The sequence below is a fragment of the Ranitomeya imitator genome, chromosome 5, assembly GCF_032444005.1.
Source record: "Ranitomeya imitator isolate aRanImi1 chromosome 5, aRanImi1.pri, whole genome shotgun sequence".
Taxonomy (NCBI): Eukaryota; Metazoa; Chordata; class Amphibia; order Anura; family Dendrobatidae; genus Ranitomeya; species Ranitomeya imitator.
Genome location: NC_091286.1, coordinates 261,802,255 through 261,822,950, shown reverse-complemented (window position 1 = coordinate 261,822,950; position 20,696 = coordinate 261,802,255). Strand labels below are relative to the sequence as shown.

Sequence of the window (20,696 nt, the reverse complement as noted above, 5' to 3'; positions counted from 1 at the left end):
AAACTGTATACTTATTATTGGCAGCTTTTATTTCTTATGATTGTCAGTTGTACAATCTGTACACAACTGGATACAATGTGATGCAAAACCTATGTTTTGTCTTTATCCTTCTACACTCCCTGACAGAAGTTATGTCGCTTATCCATGTTATATAACACATCTCCTGTCTCTTTAAATCTTTTTTTAATTCTTTGTGCTTGATGCTGAAACACATTAAAGGTGCCAGCCACCTCTGCAGTGGATCTGGTCTTCAGCCTCTTGATAATCCAGGCTTTGGTCGCAGGGTGGATTTTTGGAATGTTGTCAGAGCTCAAGTTGCAGTTCAAGTGAAGGTCTGAGGTGCTGGGTTTCTTTTTATACACACACTAATTAACCAATCATTTACTGAGCACAGGTTAAGATGTAAACTAGGATTGGGTGCATTATATGACCAGGCGACAAAACTTTTGTCTTGCCAAAATCTGACCATTCTGTGTCCATTAACTGATCAATATTTCTGCATTGATACCAATTTATTTTCTTATCCTAAACCACATTTCAGAGGTTTTCAGCTTTCAAAAGAAAAATTTATTCAACTAATGGATGAATTTAACATCAGGTTATAAGCTTTTATTTACATAACATGGATAAGCGACATAACTTCTGTCAGGGAGTGTAGTAGATGCAGAATATGGAAGTTATTTGTTAATTTAATATTAACTTGGATATCATCCGAATATTAATCTTTCTATTATTACAAATAATTATTTTTAGTGCTATTGCAGAGATACTTTACATATTCTTAGAAACACAGAGATTGCAGATGGTGCAAAGATAGGTGGGATAGCAAACAGTAGAGAAGACAGAGAAAGGCTTCAGAAGGGTCTAGATAAGCTTGAAAAACGGGCAGCGACTAATAGAATGGTAGAGGAAAAGGAAATGTGTCGGCACATCCATCCAGGATATAAGTGAAATCTTTCCTTATTGAAAAATAGATTAAAACATGATAAAACGAAAAATTTTATGTTTCATGTTTTAATCTATTTTTCAATAAAGATTTTACTTATATCCTGGATGGATGTGCCGACACATTTCCTTTTCCTCCACTATTTGTCTGTGATCACCAGCGGGTGCGACACCCTCAGGACGAACTCCAGCTAAAACATTAATCCAGGGATCCACAACATGGTAAACTTGCAAACCTCGCTCTCCCTCCTCCCCACCACTATTACACTAATAGAATGGTATTTAACAGAGAGAAATGCAAGATTCTACATTTGGGCAAGAAAAACTAAAATTACATGTGCAGAATGGGAGTAATAGAACTAAGCAAAAACACGTGAAAAAGACTTTGGTGTACTAATAGATCACAGGCTGCACATGAGTCAACAGTGCGATGCAGCAGCAAAAAAAGGCAAACACAGTTCTAGAATGTGTTAAGAGAAGCATAGAGTTTAGATCATGTGAAGTAATTATCCCCCTCTACTCCTCCTAGGTCAGGCCTCATCTGGAATACTGTGTCCAATTCTGGCACCACATTTTAAAAAGACATTGAAAAACTCGAGCAAGTTCAGAGAAGAGCTACTAGGATGGTAAGCGAACTGCAAAGATGTCTTACAAGGAATGGATAAAGGATCTGGCAATGTTTAGCTTGCAAAAAAGAAGGCTAAGAGGAGACTTAAAGCAGTCTACAAATATTTGAAGGGATGGCACAGTGTATAGGGGTCATCCTTATTCTCTTTTGCACATGAAAACATGAGAAGCAATGGAATGAGACTGAAAGGGGGAAGATACAGATTGGATATTGTTAAAGTGAAGGTGATCAATGAGTGGAACAGGCTGCCAAGGGAGGTGGTGAGTAGAGATTTATCATGCATTGTTGCATGATGCAACTATACAGGCTGCCATTCAGCAGAGACCCTGAGCTGCGCGTGCTTGATCAGCTAAGTGTCTTCCGGTGAACTCCTGTCACCTCACTGATGTTGCCACAAGAGTGGGAAAGTTGTCACACTCTCAGTGCCATCAGAAAGGTCCTGGGAGTTCACTGCCAAGGAACTCAGTTGAACTCACTGTCATCAACTTTTCCAATGCACTCGCACCGATGTCAGTGAGTTGAACTGAGTTCATTAGCTGTGAACTTCCAGGCCCTTTTTGATAGAGCCATGAGCATGAGAACTTTCTCACTCTTGCGGTGATGTCAGTGATGTTATAGAAGTTCACCGCGAGACACTCAGCAGTGCTAGCATATGGTGCTCAGTGTCTCTGCTGGATGACAAGCTGTAGAGTTGCATACCAAGTAGTAGAAAAGACAGCACCTCAAACATTAGTGAAAAAAATCGCATTTTATTCCACCTCCTGTGGCAATGTTTTGATCCAAAAGATCTTTCTCAAGCACAGTACAGGAGTGTTTCAACTCAAACCATATAGTGCAAACCCCTCCCCTCACTTGGACATGCACCAATAAAAACGGGACACAATACGCCTCCATACATATACAGACATTCAACAGTTAAAAATAGCCCCATATTTCCCCAAACTACCCGGTAGCACATTGCCAGAAAATAAATCAGAAGTCTTGACTAAACGTGCATTTGGGCTGCGGGGACGACTTGTCACCAGCACACTGCCTGTCTATATTTTGTAAGTATGTCACACCTCTTATCTATAGTGTGACTATGCACCTTAGCGGTCTATTTTGGACATGATAATATGCACTATGCACTTTATATGTATCAAGTTTAAGATGGCTATGTTTACATAGAGCTGCACTGTTAGACTTATATTGTCTATATCAGTGAATATACTATAAATTGTGCTATCTGATAGGTTATGGACTAAATTGCTGTTGTGTTCATTTATACAAAAGGCATTCATTGATGTGCTGGTCACATTTTGTCCCTGGATGAGTGGTGTCCAGTAGTTCTAATTTTTAACAATTTGTGATTTGTATTTCATTAATAAAACCTTGAATCTAAGGATTATACTCTATATATGGTCTTTGTGCACCTTTTTTTGATGTGGCATGGTACATGGGATGTATTTATTTGTTTAACCGAATTGTAAGCAAGCAAGCCACTATGGTTCTACCTGCTTGAATTTTTAAAATATTAACTTAATATGATATAATAAAATTATAAATTTTATATTGTTGCAATGGGTCCTCTTTTCCCTGGAAAATGAATATCTTAGAGATGTATTTGGATATTCTTATATTTTGAGGTGGAGTGCGCAAAGGAATTATTTTTGACTGTGTTTTCAAATTGTTTTGAAATGTATTCTCCACATTGAATCACTGGCATACATAGTTAGAGCTTGTACAGATGACCGTATTTTCGGTCCGAGCGCAATATGAAAAAACATCGGATCATACACACATCAATGTTATTCTAAGGGGCCTTGCACATGTCAGATTTTTTCCTCAGTGTTTGCATTAAAAATCACAGCATGCTCGATTTGCATCCGATATTAGGATTGCTCTTGGCCATGCAAGTCAATGAGCATGTGGAAAAAATTAGATTGCACTTGGATGACATCTGAGAGCAAACTTTTTTCATGGACTGACAGAGTGGAGAAGATGGAGGATATTTTTTTCTCTGTTCATCTCATGGGATCACACTATGATAACATTCTAATTAAACTCTAATCAGAGTGTGAACAGAGTGTGATTAGCATAATCAGGACAATTCTGTCAGATGAGAGAAGATACTGTGGTGTTACCCTAGCCTTACATTCATGAGCTCATTAATTTCTATGGTAGCTCTATTAGAAATATAGTATGGCCATAGCTATGACACTTAAGCTGCCTTGACACCAGCTTTTCCACTATTACAGTCCAGTGAACCTGAGAAGATAAGAAGTATGTAAGTGTTTAGTTTCCTAAACTGAATATATGAAGCAATTTGTCAGCTACCTGGAATATTATATTTGCAGCAGTAAAATCTTAAGTAGAAAATAACAAGTTATGAACAGCAGTTGTGTGTGGTAGTCAGGTGTACCTTTCCTGATAGACTTGGTTACATACACCAAACTGTATCTGAAAAAAATATTAGAAGCAGCACTCTAAATAACTTTTAAGTCAGCTATATTAGGATCCAAATGCAATGGTTCAGCTATTCTTCAGCCATCATCAGGTGTGCTCAATTTAAATTGTATTTTGGGGGTAACACATTCAATTGACGTATCAATAGCATATCAACAAGATATACCATATATGTGATCCTTATTTGCCTAAATGCACCATAAAATTCAATGGACATATGGGATACCCACAGCTCAGTTTATGAGAATTATATAAAAAGTCAACTTCAACCTGTGGTCAAGTTGCTTATTATCACAAAAAAGAATAATAAGGTAACCAGTTTGCATTAATTATTGGGGAATACAAAAGTGTCTGACTGTTGATTCTGTGAAATTATATAGTACTAGCTATTGAACCCATCTTCAATAAAATGGCGCCGGAGATCGTGGTTATGCACAAGCGCTTACTCCGGGGCCATTTTATTGAAGTAATGTACTACAACATCAACATTGCAGTGCGCATGTGCTGACCATAGGGATAATGGTAATGGCCTGTCACATGCGCACTGCTTTGTTGATGTTGTAGTAGAGCTCTTCAATTAAATGGTGGCGGTGTAAACATGCCCTGCAATATCTGGTGACATTTTATTGAAGACACTCTGTCTGCGAATGTGCAAACACAGTATTTTCATCCCATCTTCAGACAAAAGGATGCATCCACTATTATATATAAGATATGTTTTCTTATGAGCACTTTGTGGCGACACAGGGGTCAGTGGGTGCACTTGTCCGCTGGCCCGACTGTCTTTAGAAAAACTGCATGGAGCATGGTTCATACCACTGAACACCTGCTCTCTCTCCCCGTGGGCAGAACACTACTCAGACAGCATAGGGTGAGGGTAAAACAGTGTGGCAATAATTTACTGAACTAACAACACACAATAGCATATAGAAGAGTTCCAGCAAATACCCAAGATGGTGAAAATACAGAGCCTCACCCTTCCGCTGACTTGCCAGGATTAGAACTGCTTCCAGTGCCAAATACCCCCACCAGTGGTTCCCCACTTTTGGCAGGCCCCACAGCGTGGAGGTAATAACAAGCTTAGGAAGCTAACTGAGAGCAGTGAGTTATGCGGCCAGGTGACCCAATGGTCCAAACCTGGATTCTTTAAGATGTCTCTGGGGTTTCATTGATGGTCAATGAAGCAGTCCTGTGTTCTTCCAGCTGAAGCCATAGTCCCCTAAGCTGATCTGTAGAGAGTCACAAGGACCAGAAGAAAAAGTCTCTTTATATAGTTCACAACTGGCCTTCAAACAGCATCCAGAGGTCAGAAAGAGATGTGAATGAGGCCAACCTGCATTGTTTTATTCTGTTATCTATTTGCATAGTTTTTCCTCCTTTGTTTTGGAATGCCAACAAACTGTCTAGCATGGACAATGTATGTAATCAACATTTTAGCAAACATCATTGTTCAGTGGCCATGCATTACTGGTTTGCAAAGATAGCAGAAAATAAACTGTAGGAGGTAATATTAGAGGTAATTATTCGTCCTACAAGACGAGTCAATTCTTCAGACAACAGTTTATGATTCTGGGCCTACACAATTTACATCTGGCATAATTAAGAAGAAATGCTGTGTCATCACACTTTTTTAGATATCATTTTTTTAAAAATAATGTGTCACGCATTTAATTTTAATTTTATCAGTTAAATATTGATAGCATGCAGACTTGATGCACCATAAAAAAATAAAGAGATAGTAATTTAACTCTTTAAGACTTTGGATGTAAGCACACACTTTTACATTGACTGGTAACATGTAGAGATGTTAAAGTGATGATGAACAAAAATACAAAGTACAATAAAGAAAGCTGCAGAATTTGTATTATGTGATAGGGATTATGGAAAAAAAATCAGGTATGGAAAAAGCTTTCACATTTTTATGTTCAGTTTATTTTTAGATCATCAAATAGTGTTGGTGTAACATTGTGTGAGGCACATACCGATAGGACAGTATTATGGTGCAGCTAAGCAAATCCAGCATGAACACTTGCTGTGCCAGGTGAGCATCCATGACGTGCCAATCACTTATTCTAACTTCCATCAATATGACCTCTTTTGGAAAAAGTAAATCTTTATGTTCATTTCAAGGACATCCAGGATGAGATTAAATTTCAATTTTTATAGAATCTTCTTGTCTAATATCAGTGTTTCCTGACTGTCAAATGCAGACCCGACAGGACTGATGATTCTCCACCTAGTTTGAATACACTATGCTGCTTTAAAACCAGCACGCTGCTAATTTGAACATTTCAATTAGGCATTGTCAATTATCATATTATAATCCTACAATGTAAAATCCAATTATACAGCAAAAATATAGTACCAAGAAATATACCCAGTAATACTATCATCGGTAATTAGGAAAGATTTCTGGAATAACTCTTAGCTAACAGAACGACGAGCCGGAAATACCTGTAAGTATCGGCAGTTCAGATTTCTCTTCCTCCTTTTTGTCCTCTGAAAAAAAATGTATTTTTTTTTACATTTTTAGTTAAAGGAAATAACATTTTTACTGCAAGCTCAAAAAGCTTCGACCATTTACAGTAGACATATTTTGAGTAGCTGCTTTAGGGTTTCAAACAAAATTTATAGTATTAGATATGGAAGTTTACAGAACTTGGGGTTAACTATTTTGCATGGAGCTAAATGATCGATAAAACAAAGTTTCCAAAGAATACAAACATTAGATGTGTCTGTGAGTTGTGTTTTGTTACTAGCAGTGAATAGAAAATACATATGGATGGGAGAAAAATAACTCATTCTCCCTGAACAAATTTATCAATGAGCAACAAACAAAGCGTGAATAAATCCTTGAAAAATATTGACTTTGGCTGGAAATTTTTAATTATAATATGCTAACATATTTGTATATGCTCCCGCATGTGCATGTGCATAAAAAACATGCAGAGACATTTGTTAAAAAAACTATCACCGCCAAAACTTGCTATTTGCCTGCAGATACATTGGTAATATTTAAGATTATAGCATTTGAATCCTGTTTAGCAATCAGATAGCACTTGGCCCAATGTTATACTATGGGGCAGTGCACATCTGTGATTATTTTCTAGTGCTGATTTTGCATGAGAGAACAATCACAGCACATTATTGTGTGTGGCTCCAATACAAGGCTCATCCATACAAGTCTATGGGTGCGTGTGAAACATGGGACTGCACTCGGATATCATCTGAGTGTAATCCGATTACCGCAAACACAGAGAATGGAGAAGATGTAGAAAGTAAGGTATCCATCTTCTGCACACCTGTGCTGCAATTCTCTCATGTGAGAATCGGATCACACACAGATGATGCTCCAATCAAACGTTGACAGAGTTTGATCCGAGTGTCAGCCCGATTCTATTGTATGAGAGAATATATGCCAGTGTGAGCGAACACTTACTGAAAATGTGGATAAAGTTATGTTTTTCCTGCAGCCCTTCACTTCCAGTCATCGGGGCAGTACAGGGAGCTGTTACAGTTTTCGTTCACTATACAGTGAGTGCACTGTAATTATTCCCTGGCACATTGCTTGACAGATTGCTTTGCAGTGTATGTGTGCAGTGTATTTGTGCAGAGCAGTCTGTCAATCAATGCGCAGAGGAGTGACTACAGTGTGCTCACTGTGCAGTGAATGATGAATGCAATTGCTTCTTGAACCACCCTGTTGACTGGAATCAGCGGCTGCAGGGAGAATAAAACTTTTACCTCTCCCTTCAGCTACACTTTTGGTAACATCTTACAGGTAAAACCCAAATATCCTATAGTCTACTGTATATTTACCTAGTTATATATTTTATACTTTCATGAATGCATTGCTATTGACTTTCTATTAGGGATGAGCGAAACTGACCGGTAAAGTTCAGAGTTCATACCGGACGCCTAGTGTCCAATTTCGAACCCTGAAAACGAACTTCTTTCTATTTGTCCCTGTTAATGTTTGAGCTTCTCAGACTAACAAATCTTGTTGACAGGCTGAAACACAGCCAATCAGCAAGCTTTAAGACTATGGGCACTTACAGCCCCATCACAGCCATGCCAAATAATAGCATGGTTGCAATAGGTCGGCGCACCCAGTGACCCAGCCTGGCAGTGTAAAATAAATAAATAATGAAAAGAAAAAAGGATGTGTGGTCTCCCTATTTTTAATAACCAGCCAAAGGAAAGCAGACAGCTGTGAGCTGGTCACATTTTGCTGGGGAGGGGCCAATATCCATGGACCTTCCCAGCATATAAATATCAGCCCCTCAGCTATATGCTTTGCCTTTGCTGGTTATTAAAAATGGAATGAATCTAAAAATATGATTCGGGCTTTCCCCTATTTTTTGATAACCAGCTAAGGCAAAGCAGACAGCTGGGGCTGATAATAATAGGCTGGAAAGGGCCATGGATATTGGCTCCTTCCCAGCCTAATAATACAAGCCCTCAGCTGGCCTAAAAATGTTGCATCCATTAGATGTTCTAATTCTGGCACTTAGCCTCAGCTCTTCCTGATTGCCCTGGTGGATTGGTAATCAGGAGCAGAATTGGCCTGGTCTTGAGCAGTACAGTATGAGACCCAGGAGTGACTAATGCTCCAATTTATGGAGCTTTGTTCTATAAACTGGGCTCCATACACTGGATGAGGAAGATGGGATCATCATCAAACCTCCATGTGTGTTACAATGGACTGCTGTGGATTATTATTTTTTTTAACAAATAGATAAAAGAAGTACATCGTCAGTGAGTGATTGTTTCAAATAAAGGACTTTTCTGTGTGCGTGTTTTTACTTTTGACTGCTGAATCAGTAATGAGGGTCTCTGACAGATGCCTCTCTTAACTTGTGGGTTTGATGACAGCGCCAGCTACTGACATCAACCCAAAAAAATCATTACCTCGATTGTGACACACCAGGGCAATTGGAAGAGCTGATGCTATGTGCTAAAATTGTTGCATCTAATGGATGCACCATTTCTGGGATGGATGAAGGCTAGTCTCAGTAGGCTGGGAAAGGGACAATACCCATGGTCCTTCCCTGCCTATTAATTTCAGCTCCCAGCTGTCTGCTTTGTCTTAGCTGGTCATTAAAAAGGGGGGACCCCACAACAGCAGTAAACGCAAAGCAGACAGCTGGGAACTGATATTAATAGACTGGGAAGGTACATGGATATTGGCCCTATTCTATCAGAATAAGACCAGTTCACAGATATCTTTTGACTAGTTGATTTTTGACAGGATTAATTTTCCATTAAACCTGACATTTCCAAGTACATAGTTATAAAATCTATATTTTTAATTTTCAAATGTTCCTTTTCTCGTAGAGATGAAAGCCATCTCACAGTTGTTACCAATTGCAGGTAGTTAACATACAAGTCAATTTCTGACTCTTTACTAAGCCACAGAACATTATCAGGTTGTCACAAGTTTTACCATTGACTTAAAGATAACTACCTCCAATAAGACACCGTGCATAGATGATCTACATAAGTCAGTAACCCTTTCATTCTTAAAATACTGAAATAAAAACTACAAGCCAAATGCAATGTTTCTAAATACACTGGAAATTACAGTTAATAGATAAGCCATAGAAATTCTATCCTCGATAGACCTTTTAATGGCTAACTGAAAAGATTGTAACAAATTGCAAGCTTTCGAGACTACACAGGTCTCTTCATCAGGCATAGACTAAAAGAAATTCTGAAGAATCACATATTTATACACAACACAGCACAGAGCTGTCATTATGGGAGAGTGATAAACAGTTGTGTCCATAAATATTCGAAAGATCCTAGATAAGGAGTGAATGTTTTGTTGTCCTCTGATTGGGGTCTGGTTCTGTGCTATGATGCCCCATAAGGTCTGAGTGAAAATTCCTAAAAAGATTTTTTTATCAACTGGCTAACACGGTACAAAGATATATATCTTTCCTGTATCCTTGATAGAAAATCTTACTTTGATGCAGAAAAACATGCAAATATTAGGTGACCTTTAATCTAAAACTTTGTGGATTACCCTGAACATTTGGAATATTAGGAGCAATAGACCATTGTGGCACTATCATTTATTAATCTGTGATATGAGAATTAAAAGGAATATGTCATTAGCACATTAGCTTTTATTTAAATTAGATTTTTGAGTTATTTTTTATAATTGGTAATGTTTTTTTTTATAAAAAATGTATTAAAAATAAAAATAAGAACTCTTGCAATTTTCACACTGGGAATATTTTAAGACTTGTTTTACATTTTCAGGTAATCCATATGTACATTAGTAACAACAGACAGATTCTGGCCCTAACTTTTGTATTGAAGCATCTAAAAAGCGTATGCAAGGGTCATTTCGAAGTGAGTGGTAGCAGAGTCAGTTGTTACTAATTCAATTGTAATTTGTGGATCTTGTGTTATCGGTTGTATATAGAAGTCTATAACAGCCCCAGTGGCCAGTATAAAAATCACCTGTGCCTTTTAAATAAAATTAGTGATATAAAAAATTGTCAAACTTTTGAAATACAAATAACATAAAAAGAACCTGATTTAAACAATAGATCATTTTCTAATCACACATTCCCTTTAACTAGCAAAAAAAATGAAAATTGTAGGTAAAAGTGTCAAAATATCTTCAGTACCTTTGGCTATTGGCAGGCACAATTTCTCTTCTTTCTCCTTTTCAGGTTCTGAAATTAAAATGTAACAAGATATGATTTGATCTGGATCTTTGCATATATGTAGGTACTTATAGTTCTAATATAATAATTGTAAAAGGACTTGCTTTAGACTCTGATTCTCACCATATGCTCTAATGCAGTTCTATAAATACAAACACAGAATTGTATTTTTTGCAGAATTTGAACCGCATTTGGATTTTTTTCCCATTTTTAAATATATTATAAAATAAAATTATGTAATTCAAAACTTCAACTAGATTCACAAAAAGCAAGCCCTCGTTAAGATATGTGGACAGAAAGATTAAAAAGGCTCTTATGAAAATGAGAGGAAATAATGAAAGGGAATTCACCATGTCAGGAAGGGATTAATACAACTTTCAGTCTTCAAAATCTTTTTTTAATGTAACACAATAAATACAAGACAGAGAAGAGATGGCAGAAGGACATGTTGCTTTATTTTTTCACTCTGTGCTTTGAAGAGGACCAGTGACTTGATAAAAAAAAACAACTTAGAGACCTTGTAAAAGTCATTAAGCTTCCCTAATTCTGTGGACTTTTTCCATTTTGGGCTGTGTTGGACCACTGCACAGGTATTCACATTGGGTGCTTTGAAAACTCAATATGTTAAACCTCTGTTTGCAGACCAGTTGGCCAATTCTTCTGAGCCTTCTCTGGGTGTGTGCACCTTCAAACCTCCCTCCTAGGTGCAAGTAATCAGAGCTCATCTGCTGATCTAGCAGTATCAGTATTGTAATTAGCAACACCTAGGAGGGAAGGGTGAGAGCACGCTCCCACAGAGAAGACTCTGAAGAATGGTCCAGTTGGACTACAAGCAGAGAATTCACATACTGTGCTCCAAAAGCAATAAAGGTAAGATGGAGTGACAGAGCACAAAGCAGAAAAAAATGGCCGAATCAAGGGAGCTGAGGGCTCATTTTTTTGAGCAAGTCACAAGTCCCTTTCAACTAATCAGAATGAGAGTGAAAGAAAGCAATGAACAGCAGGGAAGAGTAACCTAAGTTTTCAATACACAGAGCAGCTCTTATATTAAAACCCCAGAGTATTCTTAACAAATGCAAAACTATGCTGAAGATTTTTGGCTGCATCATCGTATACACCTCCACAGCTGCCAAGTAGGGATTCATGTTTTCGTAATGAAATAAATAACTTTTAGGTTGTAAAACACAAACACCTGTCTGATTATTTCCTTATCTTTTACAAGCTCCAAAACAAAGACGAATGTATTTTATTAAATACAGTATGTTGCATTTTATCCTTTTTTTTCAACTTTTTTTTTACTTTTACCTTCCGGTTGTGGTTCAATAATTTGTTTCTCTTCTAGCTGCTTTTCTGGCTCTGAAAAAAGTTAAAAGAGCATAGAAACGTATTGAACTAGATAAAAAAAAGTTGCACTGTACAAAATTGGGAATTGTACTAGATGATATGGACAACACCTTTTCATAATGGTAAAGTATTTGTGGGGAAACTGGTTCATTAAAGAAGTAAATTAAACCATTTGGAAGAATCATACATATAAATTGTCAAAATCACAGTAAGTCCTCAAACCCTCTTTGTAATTAAAATATTAGTTTCAAGCAATTACAAACTTCTCAGAATTGATTCAAATGTGTTTTAGTCATTACTTAAAATACTCTTACATAAAAATTGTAAGTTACTAATTGTATAAAAAAATTAACACATTGGAGCATTTTTGGATTTTCTTAAAAGAAGTCGAAATACATATAAGTACAAATTTATCAAGATTCATTAATATAATGGTAATGGGGGTTATGACTTGGCTTAAAAAGATTATCAAAACTGATAATTCACCATTTTCAATATGGATGACAGGATGAATACCATGTAGCTGTCAGATGTAACATGTTGGATCCAAGGTTATCACCCTAGGAAATGATAGGCAGCCATATATTACGTGCTGCCCATTCATAGTATTCTATTAGAATGACTTAATAAACATGTAAGCAGACACATTTAAGAGCACCCTTCTTACAGAATTATTAGTAGTTATTTAATATTACGCGTACAATAAATTAACTGTAATGAAATAAAGATGTCACCTGCAACTGGTGGAAGTGGTTTCTCAAGTTCAATTTCTATTTTGGTTTGTACAATGGGAACAGCAACTTTCTCTTCTTCCTTTTCCTGCTCAGACTCTAGAGAAGAACAGTAATCAATATGACTTATTTTATGATTTTTTTGTACAAATATGATAAATTCAGTGTAAAACATATGAACTTTACCTATAACTTTTTCCAAAACTTTCTCTTCTTTTTCCTTTTCAGCTTCTAAAATAAATATAGTTTAGCAAAAACAAAATATCATTAACATACCAAGAAAGTAATTTGAACTACTAGATATATTATACAGCATATTAGCAGCAAAAAATGCTTGTATCCGCCAAGTACATGTACATGAGAAAACGGGCAATGAGCAAAAGGAAACATGACTGAACCAAGTTCTATAATTAAGTTTCTTATATTTTGTGTAATGCTCTATTCTCCCAATGTATTTGTTTTAAGTTATGAAAATAAGAGGATACTACTCGGTGGTTTACAGTCTCAATTTATTATCTGTGATATTTTACTAAAAGAGTATTTGGAATGTCTTTGAGGGATGCTTGCAAAATGTCATCATGTAATCCTTAGCCTATTATTAAAAAAAACAGATTAAAGTTTGAAGATCAAAGTATCCTACTAAATAAACCAATGAAATGTCAGCTTCAAGCAATTAAGCTAACATCTACAATCCTAAACCAATATATAATATATTCTTATATTTCCAATACTGAATTGTACCTGCTGGTAATGGTACAACAACTTTTTCCTCCTCCTTTTCCAGTTCTTGGTCTAAAAATAAATCACAAATAATTTGATACATGGAATACAATATATATATATATATATATATATATATATATATATATATATATATATATATATATATATGTTGTGACAGAGGACAGAGTCACCAGGGAAGTGATGTATGGGAGATACGTGTCACTGCGCATGATGGAATCAGTGATGTAAAACCAGAGTAGTTTCCTTCAGCACAGTACGTGTTGGCGGGATTGATTGAAGATTATGTTATGGGCTGGTTTTTGTGGACATTCATAGAGCGGGTTAGAGGATGTCCACCGTATCTCCACCTGCAGAGTCCTAACAGGAGCTGTGTGATGTCAAGGTCATGTGATCAGTCACATAATGGAGGAGTCACAAGGTTATGGCTTAAAAGACTGAAGACCACATATTTCAGTGTTCAGTGTGTGCTTGGAGAGGTAGCACTCCAGGGAAGTGTGTGCTAGACCTGAACCATGGTCCAGGGAAGTGTGTGCTAGACCTGAACCATGGTCCAGGGAAGTGTGTGCTAGACCTGAACCATGGTCCAGGGAAGTGTGTGCTAGACCTGAACCATGGTCCAGGGAAGTGTGTGCTAGACCTGAACCATGGACATTGCTGCCTGTGACCGGGAAGTTCCCCGCTAGGAAAAGGACTTTTTTAAAAATAGTTATGTGTGAGCATGAAACTCGAAAAAATAAAACCTACAAAATTGTTATTCCACTCTGGAACTGCTAACTTTAAACAGCAGCGCAGTCTACTCTGAAAAGTCAATCTCCTTTTTTTACTAATAAAAAATATTGTTTCACCCAGCAAAAAATAAATTCTCACATACAGTGGCGAAAATAATTGTTTTATACACTGATGATTTTGAAAGTTTTCCCATGTACAAAGAATCGAGAAGTCTGTAATTTTTATCATAGGTACACATCAATAGTGAGAGACAGAATCATGAAAAAATCTAAAAAAATTGCATTGTGTGATTTTTACATAATTAATTTGCATTTTATTGCATGAAATAAGTATTTAATCACCTACTAAACAAGTAAGAATTCTGTCTCTCACAGATCTGTTAGTTTTTCTTTAAGAAGACCTCCTATTCTGCACTCATTACCTGTATTAATTGCATATGTTTGAACTCATTGCCTGTATAAAAGACACCTGTCCCCACACTCAGTCAATCATACTCCAACCTCTGCATCATGTCCAAGACCAAAGAGTTGTCTAAGGACACCAGGTACAAAATTATAGACCTGTACAAGGCTAGGATATATGACAATAGGCAAGCAGCTTGGTGAGAAGGCAAAAACTGTTGGCACAATTATTAGAAAATGGAAGAGACACAAGATGACTGTCAATTTTCCTCAGTATGGGACTCTTCCCAAGATCTTGCTTCATGGCGTAAGGATGATTCTGAGAAAGGTCAGGAGTTAGCCCAGAACTAAATGGGAGTACCTGGTCAATGACCTGAAAAGATCTGTAATGCAGTCTCAAACATTACCATTGGCAACATACTACACCGCCATGGATTAAAATCATGCAGAGAACGCAAGGTCTTCCTGCTCATGCCAGCACATATCCAGGCCCATTTGAAGTTTTCCAATGACATCTGGATGATCCAGAGGAGCCATAGGAGAAGGTCACGTGGTCAGATGAGACCAAAATTGAACATTTTGTTATCAACTCTCCTTTCCATGTTTGAAGGAAGAAGAAGGATGAGTACAACTCCAAGAACACCATCCTAATTGTGAAGTACCGTGGGGGAAATATCACATTTTGGGATTGCTTACCTGCATTGGAGACAGAATAACTGCACCTTATTGAAGGGTGAATGCAAGGGGTCATGTTTATCAAGGTTTTGGCCAGCATCATCCTGCCCTCAGTAAGAGCTTTGAAGATGGGTCATGGCTGTCTTCTAGAATGACAATGACCCAAAACACACTGCCAGGGCAAATAACAAGTGGCTCGATAAGAATCATTTCAAGGTTGTGAAATGGCCTAGCCAGTCTTCAGACCTAAATCTGATAGAAAATCTTTGTAGGGAGCTGAAACTCAATGTTGCCCAGAGAGAGCCCTGAAATCTGAAAGATCTAGAGAAGATCTGTATGGAGAAGTGGGCCAAAATCCCTGCTGCAGTGTCTGTCAAGAACTACAGGTAATGTCTTACCTTTGTAATTGCAAGCAAAGGTTTATGTGCCAAATATTAAGTTCTGTTTCTCTATTGTATCAAATACTAACAGTATTTAATACAATAAAATACAAATTAATTATGTAAAAATTCTACAATGTTATTTTCTGGATATTTTTTTCAGATTATGCCTCTTACAGTTGAAGTGCACCAATGACTAAAATTACAGACCTCTCCATTCTTTGTTGGTGGGAAAATTTGCAGAAGCGGCAGTGTAACAAATATTTATTTTCCCTACTGTAGGTCCATGAAAGCAATACAGGTCTCATAAAATGGTAACACATCATCTGCTCCTCTCCTATCCCAGACATTCATTTTATAGGTTAAGAACAAGTAGAAGCCAAATAAAAATATAACTGAAGACTACATGTGGTTTATTTGTAGTCTATCACCATAAAACCATGGAGACATGTAGATCTGCATAGGAGCTGTACAAACTAAATAACCAAAAATATAAGTAGGAATTATTGCAAAATTGCTTCATGTTTTAGTCCACTCCTTCCCAACATCTAAAAACTACTACTGATATCAGAAGGAATGGAACCTAACACAATTGTTTACACAATTAAAAACCTATTGAAGGTCGTGATTTCGACCACTCCTATGAATCCCAGCTTATGGCTGAATTTTAGGCTAGAGTCACATGAGTTTGATCAAAGTTTGATCAGAGTGTGATTTGATTTTCTCAGATGTGGAGTAAAAAAAAAAAATTCTCTATCTTCTCGATTCTGTCAGTCTGTGGAAATTGGACCACACTCGGTGGTAGTCTGATTTTTTTCCATGGACCCATAAACATGAATTCTTGAGCATATTCTGATAATCAGATGCAACTTGTGCACGCTGCTATATTTTTTCTACACTGAAATAGTGCAAAACAGGTGCATGTTCCCCTTATTTGAGCTGGGCATTTCATTTATATAGCTTCCCATGGCCAGGAGACTGACCAGTTGGACCTCGGTTCTTCTGCCTCCATCAACATTAAGATCACCTGACACTAGGTGAAGTTATAATACTAGAGGTTAGGACCGTGCCACATCTTGGCACTGGTGGGATAGCTTTTATGCTGTTTTGCTCAAAAGCAGTGTTTACAAAGTACCCTATGTTATTTCTATGTAATATTGCTATTTACTTACACCAGGGTGTATGCCCATTTTGTTTCTATGTTAGGTTTTGCCTTCTAAAATAGTGCAGTATATTGTATAAGTGAGCAAATCATCAGGTTAATGTCCCTGAGAAGGGCCAAAAATGGAAAAATAAATAATTAAGTAAAAATGCAAATTTTACACAGAATTTGCCATTCTGCGTAAAATAAAAAAGTCAATTTCATAATGCTGCATCCATAGAATTCAGATTTTCAAATTATAAAATTATGTATTTTCAGTCATTCCCAAAATGGTTTAAAAATAGATCAAATTTTTTAATTTCTTAAAATATCATCACCCTCCACAAAAAAGTTATCCCGGTATATTCGTACAGTATGCATTTTGATTACATTTTTCATACAACTGATACTCCACTTTAATGCTGCATTTCAGACAACCAATTTAATACATGGTGCTTCCTTCTGATTATATTGCAAAAAAGATAGTACCTGCTGGTAATGGTGTTATCGCTTTTTCTTCTTTTTCCGGTTCTGAAATAATAGTTTTGCATTATTATCATTGAAATAAAATTGCAATACGACAAGAAAATATTTTACACCAGTAGTTTGAGATTAAAAAGTCACAGTTTTACTGCACAACATATAATTGTGCAATAATGTGGGGACCTTTGTGGTCATTTACAGCAATTCTGACACTTTTCTTAAAAGTAGATGGAGTTTAGTGGGAGAGGCAAGGACATCGTCTGTGCTTAAAACTCACTATTACTTACATCAGTAAGTGGTGAAAAATAAAGCAGACATCTAATCTTGTTTATGGCTGGTGGAGAGTCAGATTGTGGCACAAAACAGCCCGAAGATGCACAAAAATTCATTAAAAATAATTTATCAGCATTTTTCTACTACGTAATTTGAAAACATCAGGTTGTAGGGGTTAAAACAGATTTCAGCGACATGTCTTTTATCAAAGTCTGTGCTGTTGTTTACTTGCAATAATTGCTTTAGCACTAGGAGCTGATCCTTGCTGGGACACAGCAGCATTTGAGCCCAAGTCCAACTCCACCCCTTCTGTGGTAAGCAGCTCACTGTCTATAGACATCGCATATATATGTATATGTATGTATAAACTCTGATTGTGTCAGAATGGATGCACCCAGTAAACTAACTGATACATCATTGAACTCAGGGTGAGGTAGCAAAAATAAGGAGACAGATTCCTTTTAAGAGGTATCTTAGTATATTTTACACCAGCAAGCTTTGGAACGAGTTTGCTGTATTAACAGCCAATCTAAGCTTCTTTTTGCAAAATAGCATATATTTTGCTCACTATATATATTCAGACCAGTATTTCACTCCATTAGAGAAGTTCCCCGAGGTACAGCTAATGGAAGAGTTCAGCGTGCATGTTCAGGAGAATTTCTATTTGTTAGAGATGGGAATTTGGGGCTAAATACAGTATCTTGCCATTGACAGTTTCTGTGACCTCTTTTATAACATGTCAAATAAATTCTAAAAAAACATAGTCATAAACTATTATTGACGGAAATAAACATGATAAGTTTGGTTTGAAATAATCAATCATCGTTCAATCAACAGCTGTTTTCTGACTGCTCCATACACATTAGCACCTGGATTAGGATATTTAACTCCTTTCATTCAATGTGTCTGGGGATTTTAGTATATTTTACTAACTCTAAAATATTGTGACAAATTTTCACGACCGGAAAAATATTTGTGTTTTTTTGTTGTTTTGTTGTTTTTCCTGTCTTTAGCACACAAGCAATTTTGCATGTTGGGATGAAATATTTCAACGTCTTGGAAAATTTTTGTCTTATATGAATTTTCAGCTACTTGATATAAGCAAGGATCTTTGCTTTCTTTCATGAATCTTTCCTTTCATTCATAGCTAAAGTAAAACCGGAAATGGTGACAATCAAAAAGGGGGGGCACAGGATGAGAAAAACATGGCAGTTTATTAGTTCTTTCTGGTAGTTCATCTTAGTGCCATTAAAGTCAAAGAATTTAATTAGAATACCACCACCTGCGGAAAAAGCTTACATTCTTTATTTAGGTAGGAGCTATATTTTTGGGTACATATACTCTGAAATATTCTCTTGGTGTCTAATATATGGTCGGATCGTATGGCAAAATGTCAGTATGCTTTATACATTTAATAGCCCTCTGGGTCTGTACTGTTAAATACCTAGGCTGATAACCGGTTCATGCAGCTTTACATGAACACCCGAGCCTTACACTTTGGCTAGTCCGAACAATGAAAGTAATTGTCACCATCCCCTTTTCCTCATAGATTGCAAGCTTGAGGGCAGGACCCTCATTCCTCTCGATATCTGTTTTGATCTACGTGTTTATTTTTATGCTGTAATGTCCATTGTCTGTACAAGTCCCCTCTAAAATGTAAAGTGCTGAGAAACAAATTTTTATTATTATTATTATTATTATCAGTATACTGTATGTCATTGCACCCTTGATTTAGATGTAACGGAAAATAAACAAACTTAGCTTTCTAAAACAAATGCAAGCAACTAAATTATATATTGCACAGTATATATGATCTTTCAGTAAATGGCACACATCTGTAAGAATAGAGGCAACATATGCATATACAGTCAGTGAGGCATTCATTTTACTTTTCAAAAGTAGTTTTCGATTTGGTGTAAAATTAGCATAAAGAATACTGGTAAATTGCGCTTATCTTTATAGCTTTGTAATGTTTTAGTTTATTTTATAGCATAAAAATATTGCAATCTCTGCTGAAATCATAAACTTAAAGCCCCATTCCAGTGATTTTTTTAATTTGCCCATTTGGTGAGGGATCATGTGTGTCAGTGTAATAATGGTAGTAATATACTCATCGGTCACCATTTTCTTCCCGTTTCAGCAGTACTTCAGTCCATTCCAGCACTACATCATTGCATAGCAGAGATCACTTTCTCAATGTAAGTCTATGAAACGCAGAACAAGGCTCTCGAGCCTCATTCCGAATCTCATAGGCTTGTACTGAGAAAAATTAAAATGTAACCTTCACACTTCACAACACCCTATTCGGCAGGTAACAAATGCAGTCACATGAGGCGGAGCAACACTGAAAACAATAGACGATGGCAGCCTGTAAGTATATTACTACTATAATTCAAGAGAGGACCTTTAATGCAGCAATTTTTGGTATAGGATGAACATTTTTTGTTATATTTATCTTCATTTTTAGCAGCATTTATATCACCTGCTGTTTCCTCTTTGTTTCATTCACCTCTACCAGTTGCTTATGAAAATTACGTTTCAGCACTTAATCCTTGATCTATAATTCAGTATTGTTCCTCCTCTTGCTTTTTGTGGATATAGCTCACTGGAAATGGATAGATCTTCTGAAGTAAGTTATTCGAGACACAGCAAAAAAATGTAAATGTTTCATTAGAAATTGTTTAAAATTTTTTTTTGTGAGATCATGGTCTGCGTAATTATAAACAGAAAACAGAGTTTAAAAAATCTATAAGAGAAAAAAAAATGAACAAAAAAGTTTCATTTTGTGATTTGAATTATTACCCTTTGTCCCAAGGCAAAACATGAGGATGGAAGAATAGCAGCGTAAAGCTATTTCAATTTCCTTAAAAAAGCCTCAAGTCAAATGAGTAGCTTAGCCAATATTTTATCACATAGTTTGACCTAATGTTTCCGTTTTTGGTTGAATCAACAAAGTACAACATCGATAATATAATTCCGCCCTACAACTTCATGGTCCTAGTTGCCATGATAAGCATTTTTAAAAGTAGTTGTCTCAGAAAGACAACCACTTCTTTAAAAGAAGACACAATGGTGGTCAGGTGATTGTCTGCCTTCC

General features: G+C 36.5%; 1 protein-coding gene across 25 annotated transcripts in view; it reads right to left on the bottom strand.

Moving 5' to 3' along the window:
• LOC138637428 (titin homolog) overlaps nt 1-20,696 on the bottom strand; it is a 1,151,517-nt gene that overhangs the window by 531,211 nt on the left and 599,610 nt on the right. For all 25 annotated transcript variants that reach the window (XM_069726100.1, XM_069726106.1, XM_069726124.1 and 22 more), the window contains 7 exons: nt 17,333-17,374; nt 13,515-13,565; nt 12,960-13,004; nt 12,777-12,872; nt 12,004-12,054; nt 10,660-10,707; nt 6,473-6,517 (listed from right to left, as the gene is read on the bottom strand). In XM_069726100.1, the coding sequence (XP_069582201.1) occupies nt 6,473-6,517; nt 10,660-10,707; nt 12,004-12,054; nt 12,777-12,872; nt 12,960-13,004; nt 13,515-13,565; nt 17,333-17,374 (378 nt within the window). The remainder of the gene's footprint in view (nt 1-6,472; nt 6,518-10,659; nt 10,708-12,003; nt 12,055-12,776; nt 12,873-12,959; nt 13,005-13,514; nt 13,566-17,332; nt 17,375-20,696) is intronic.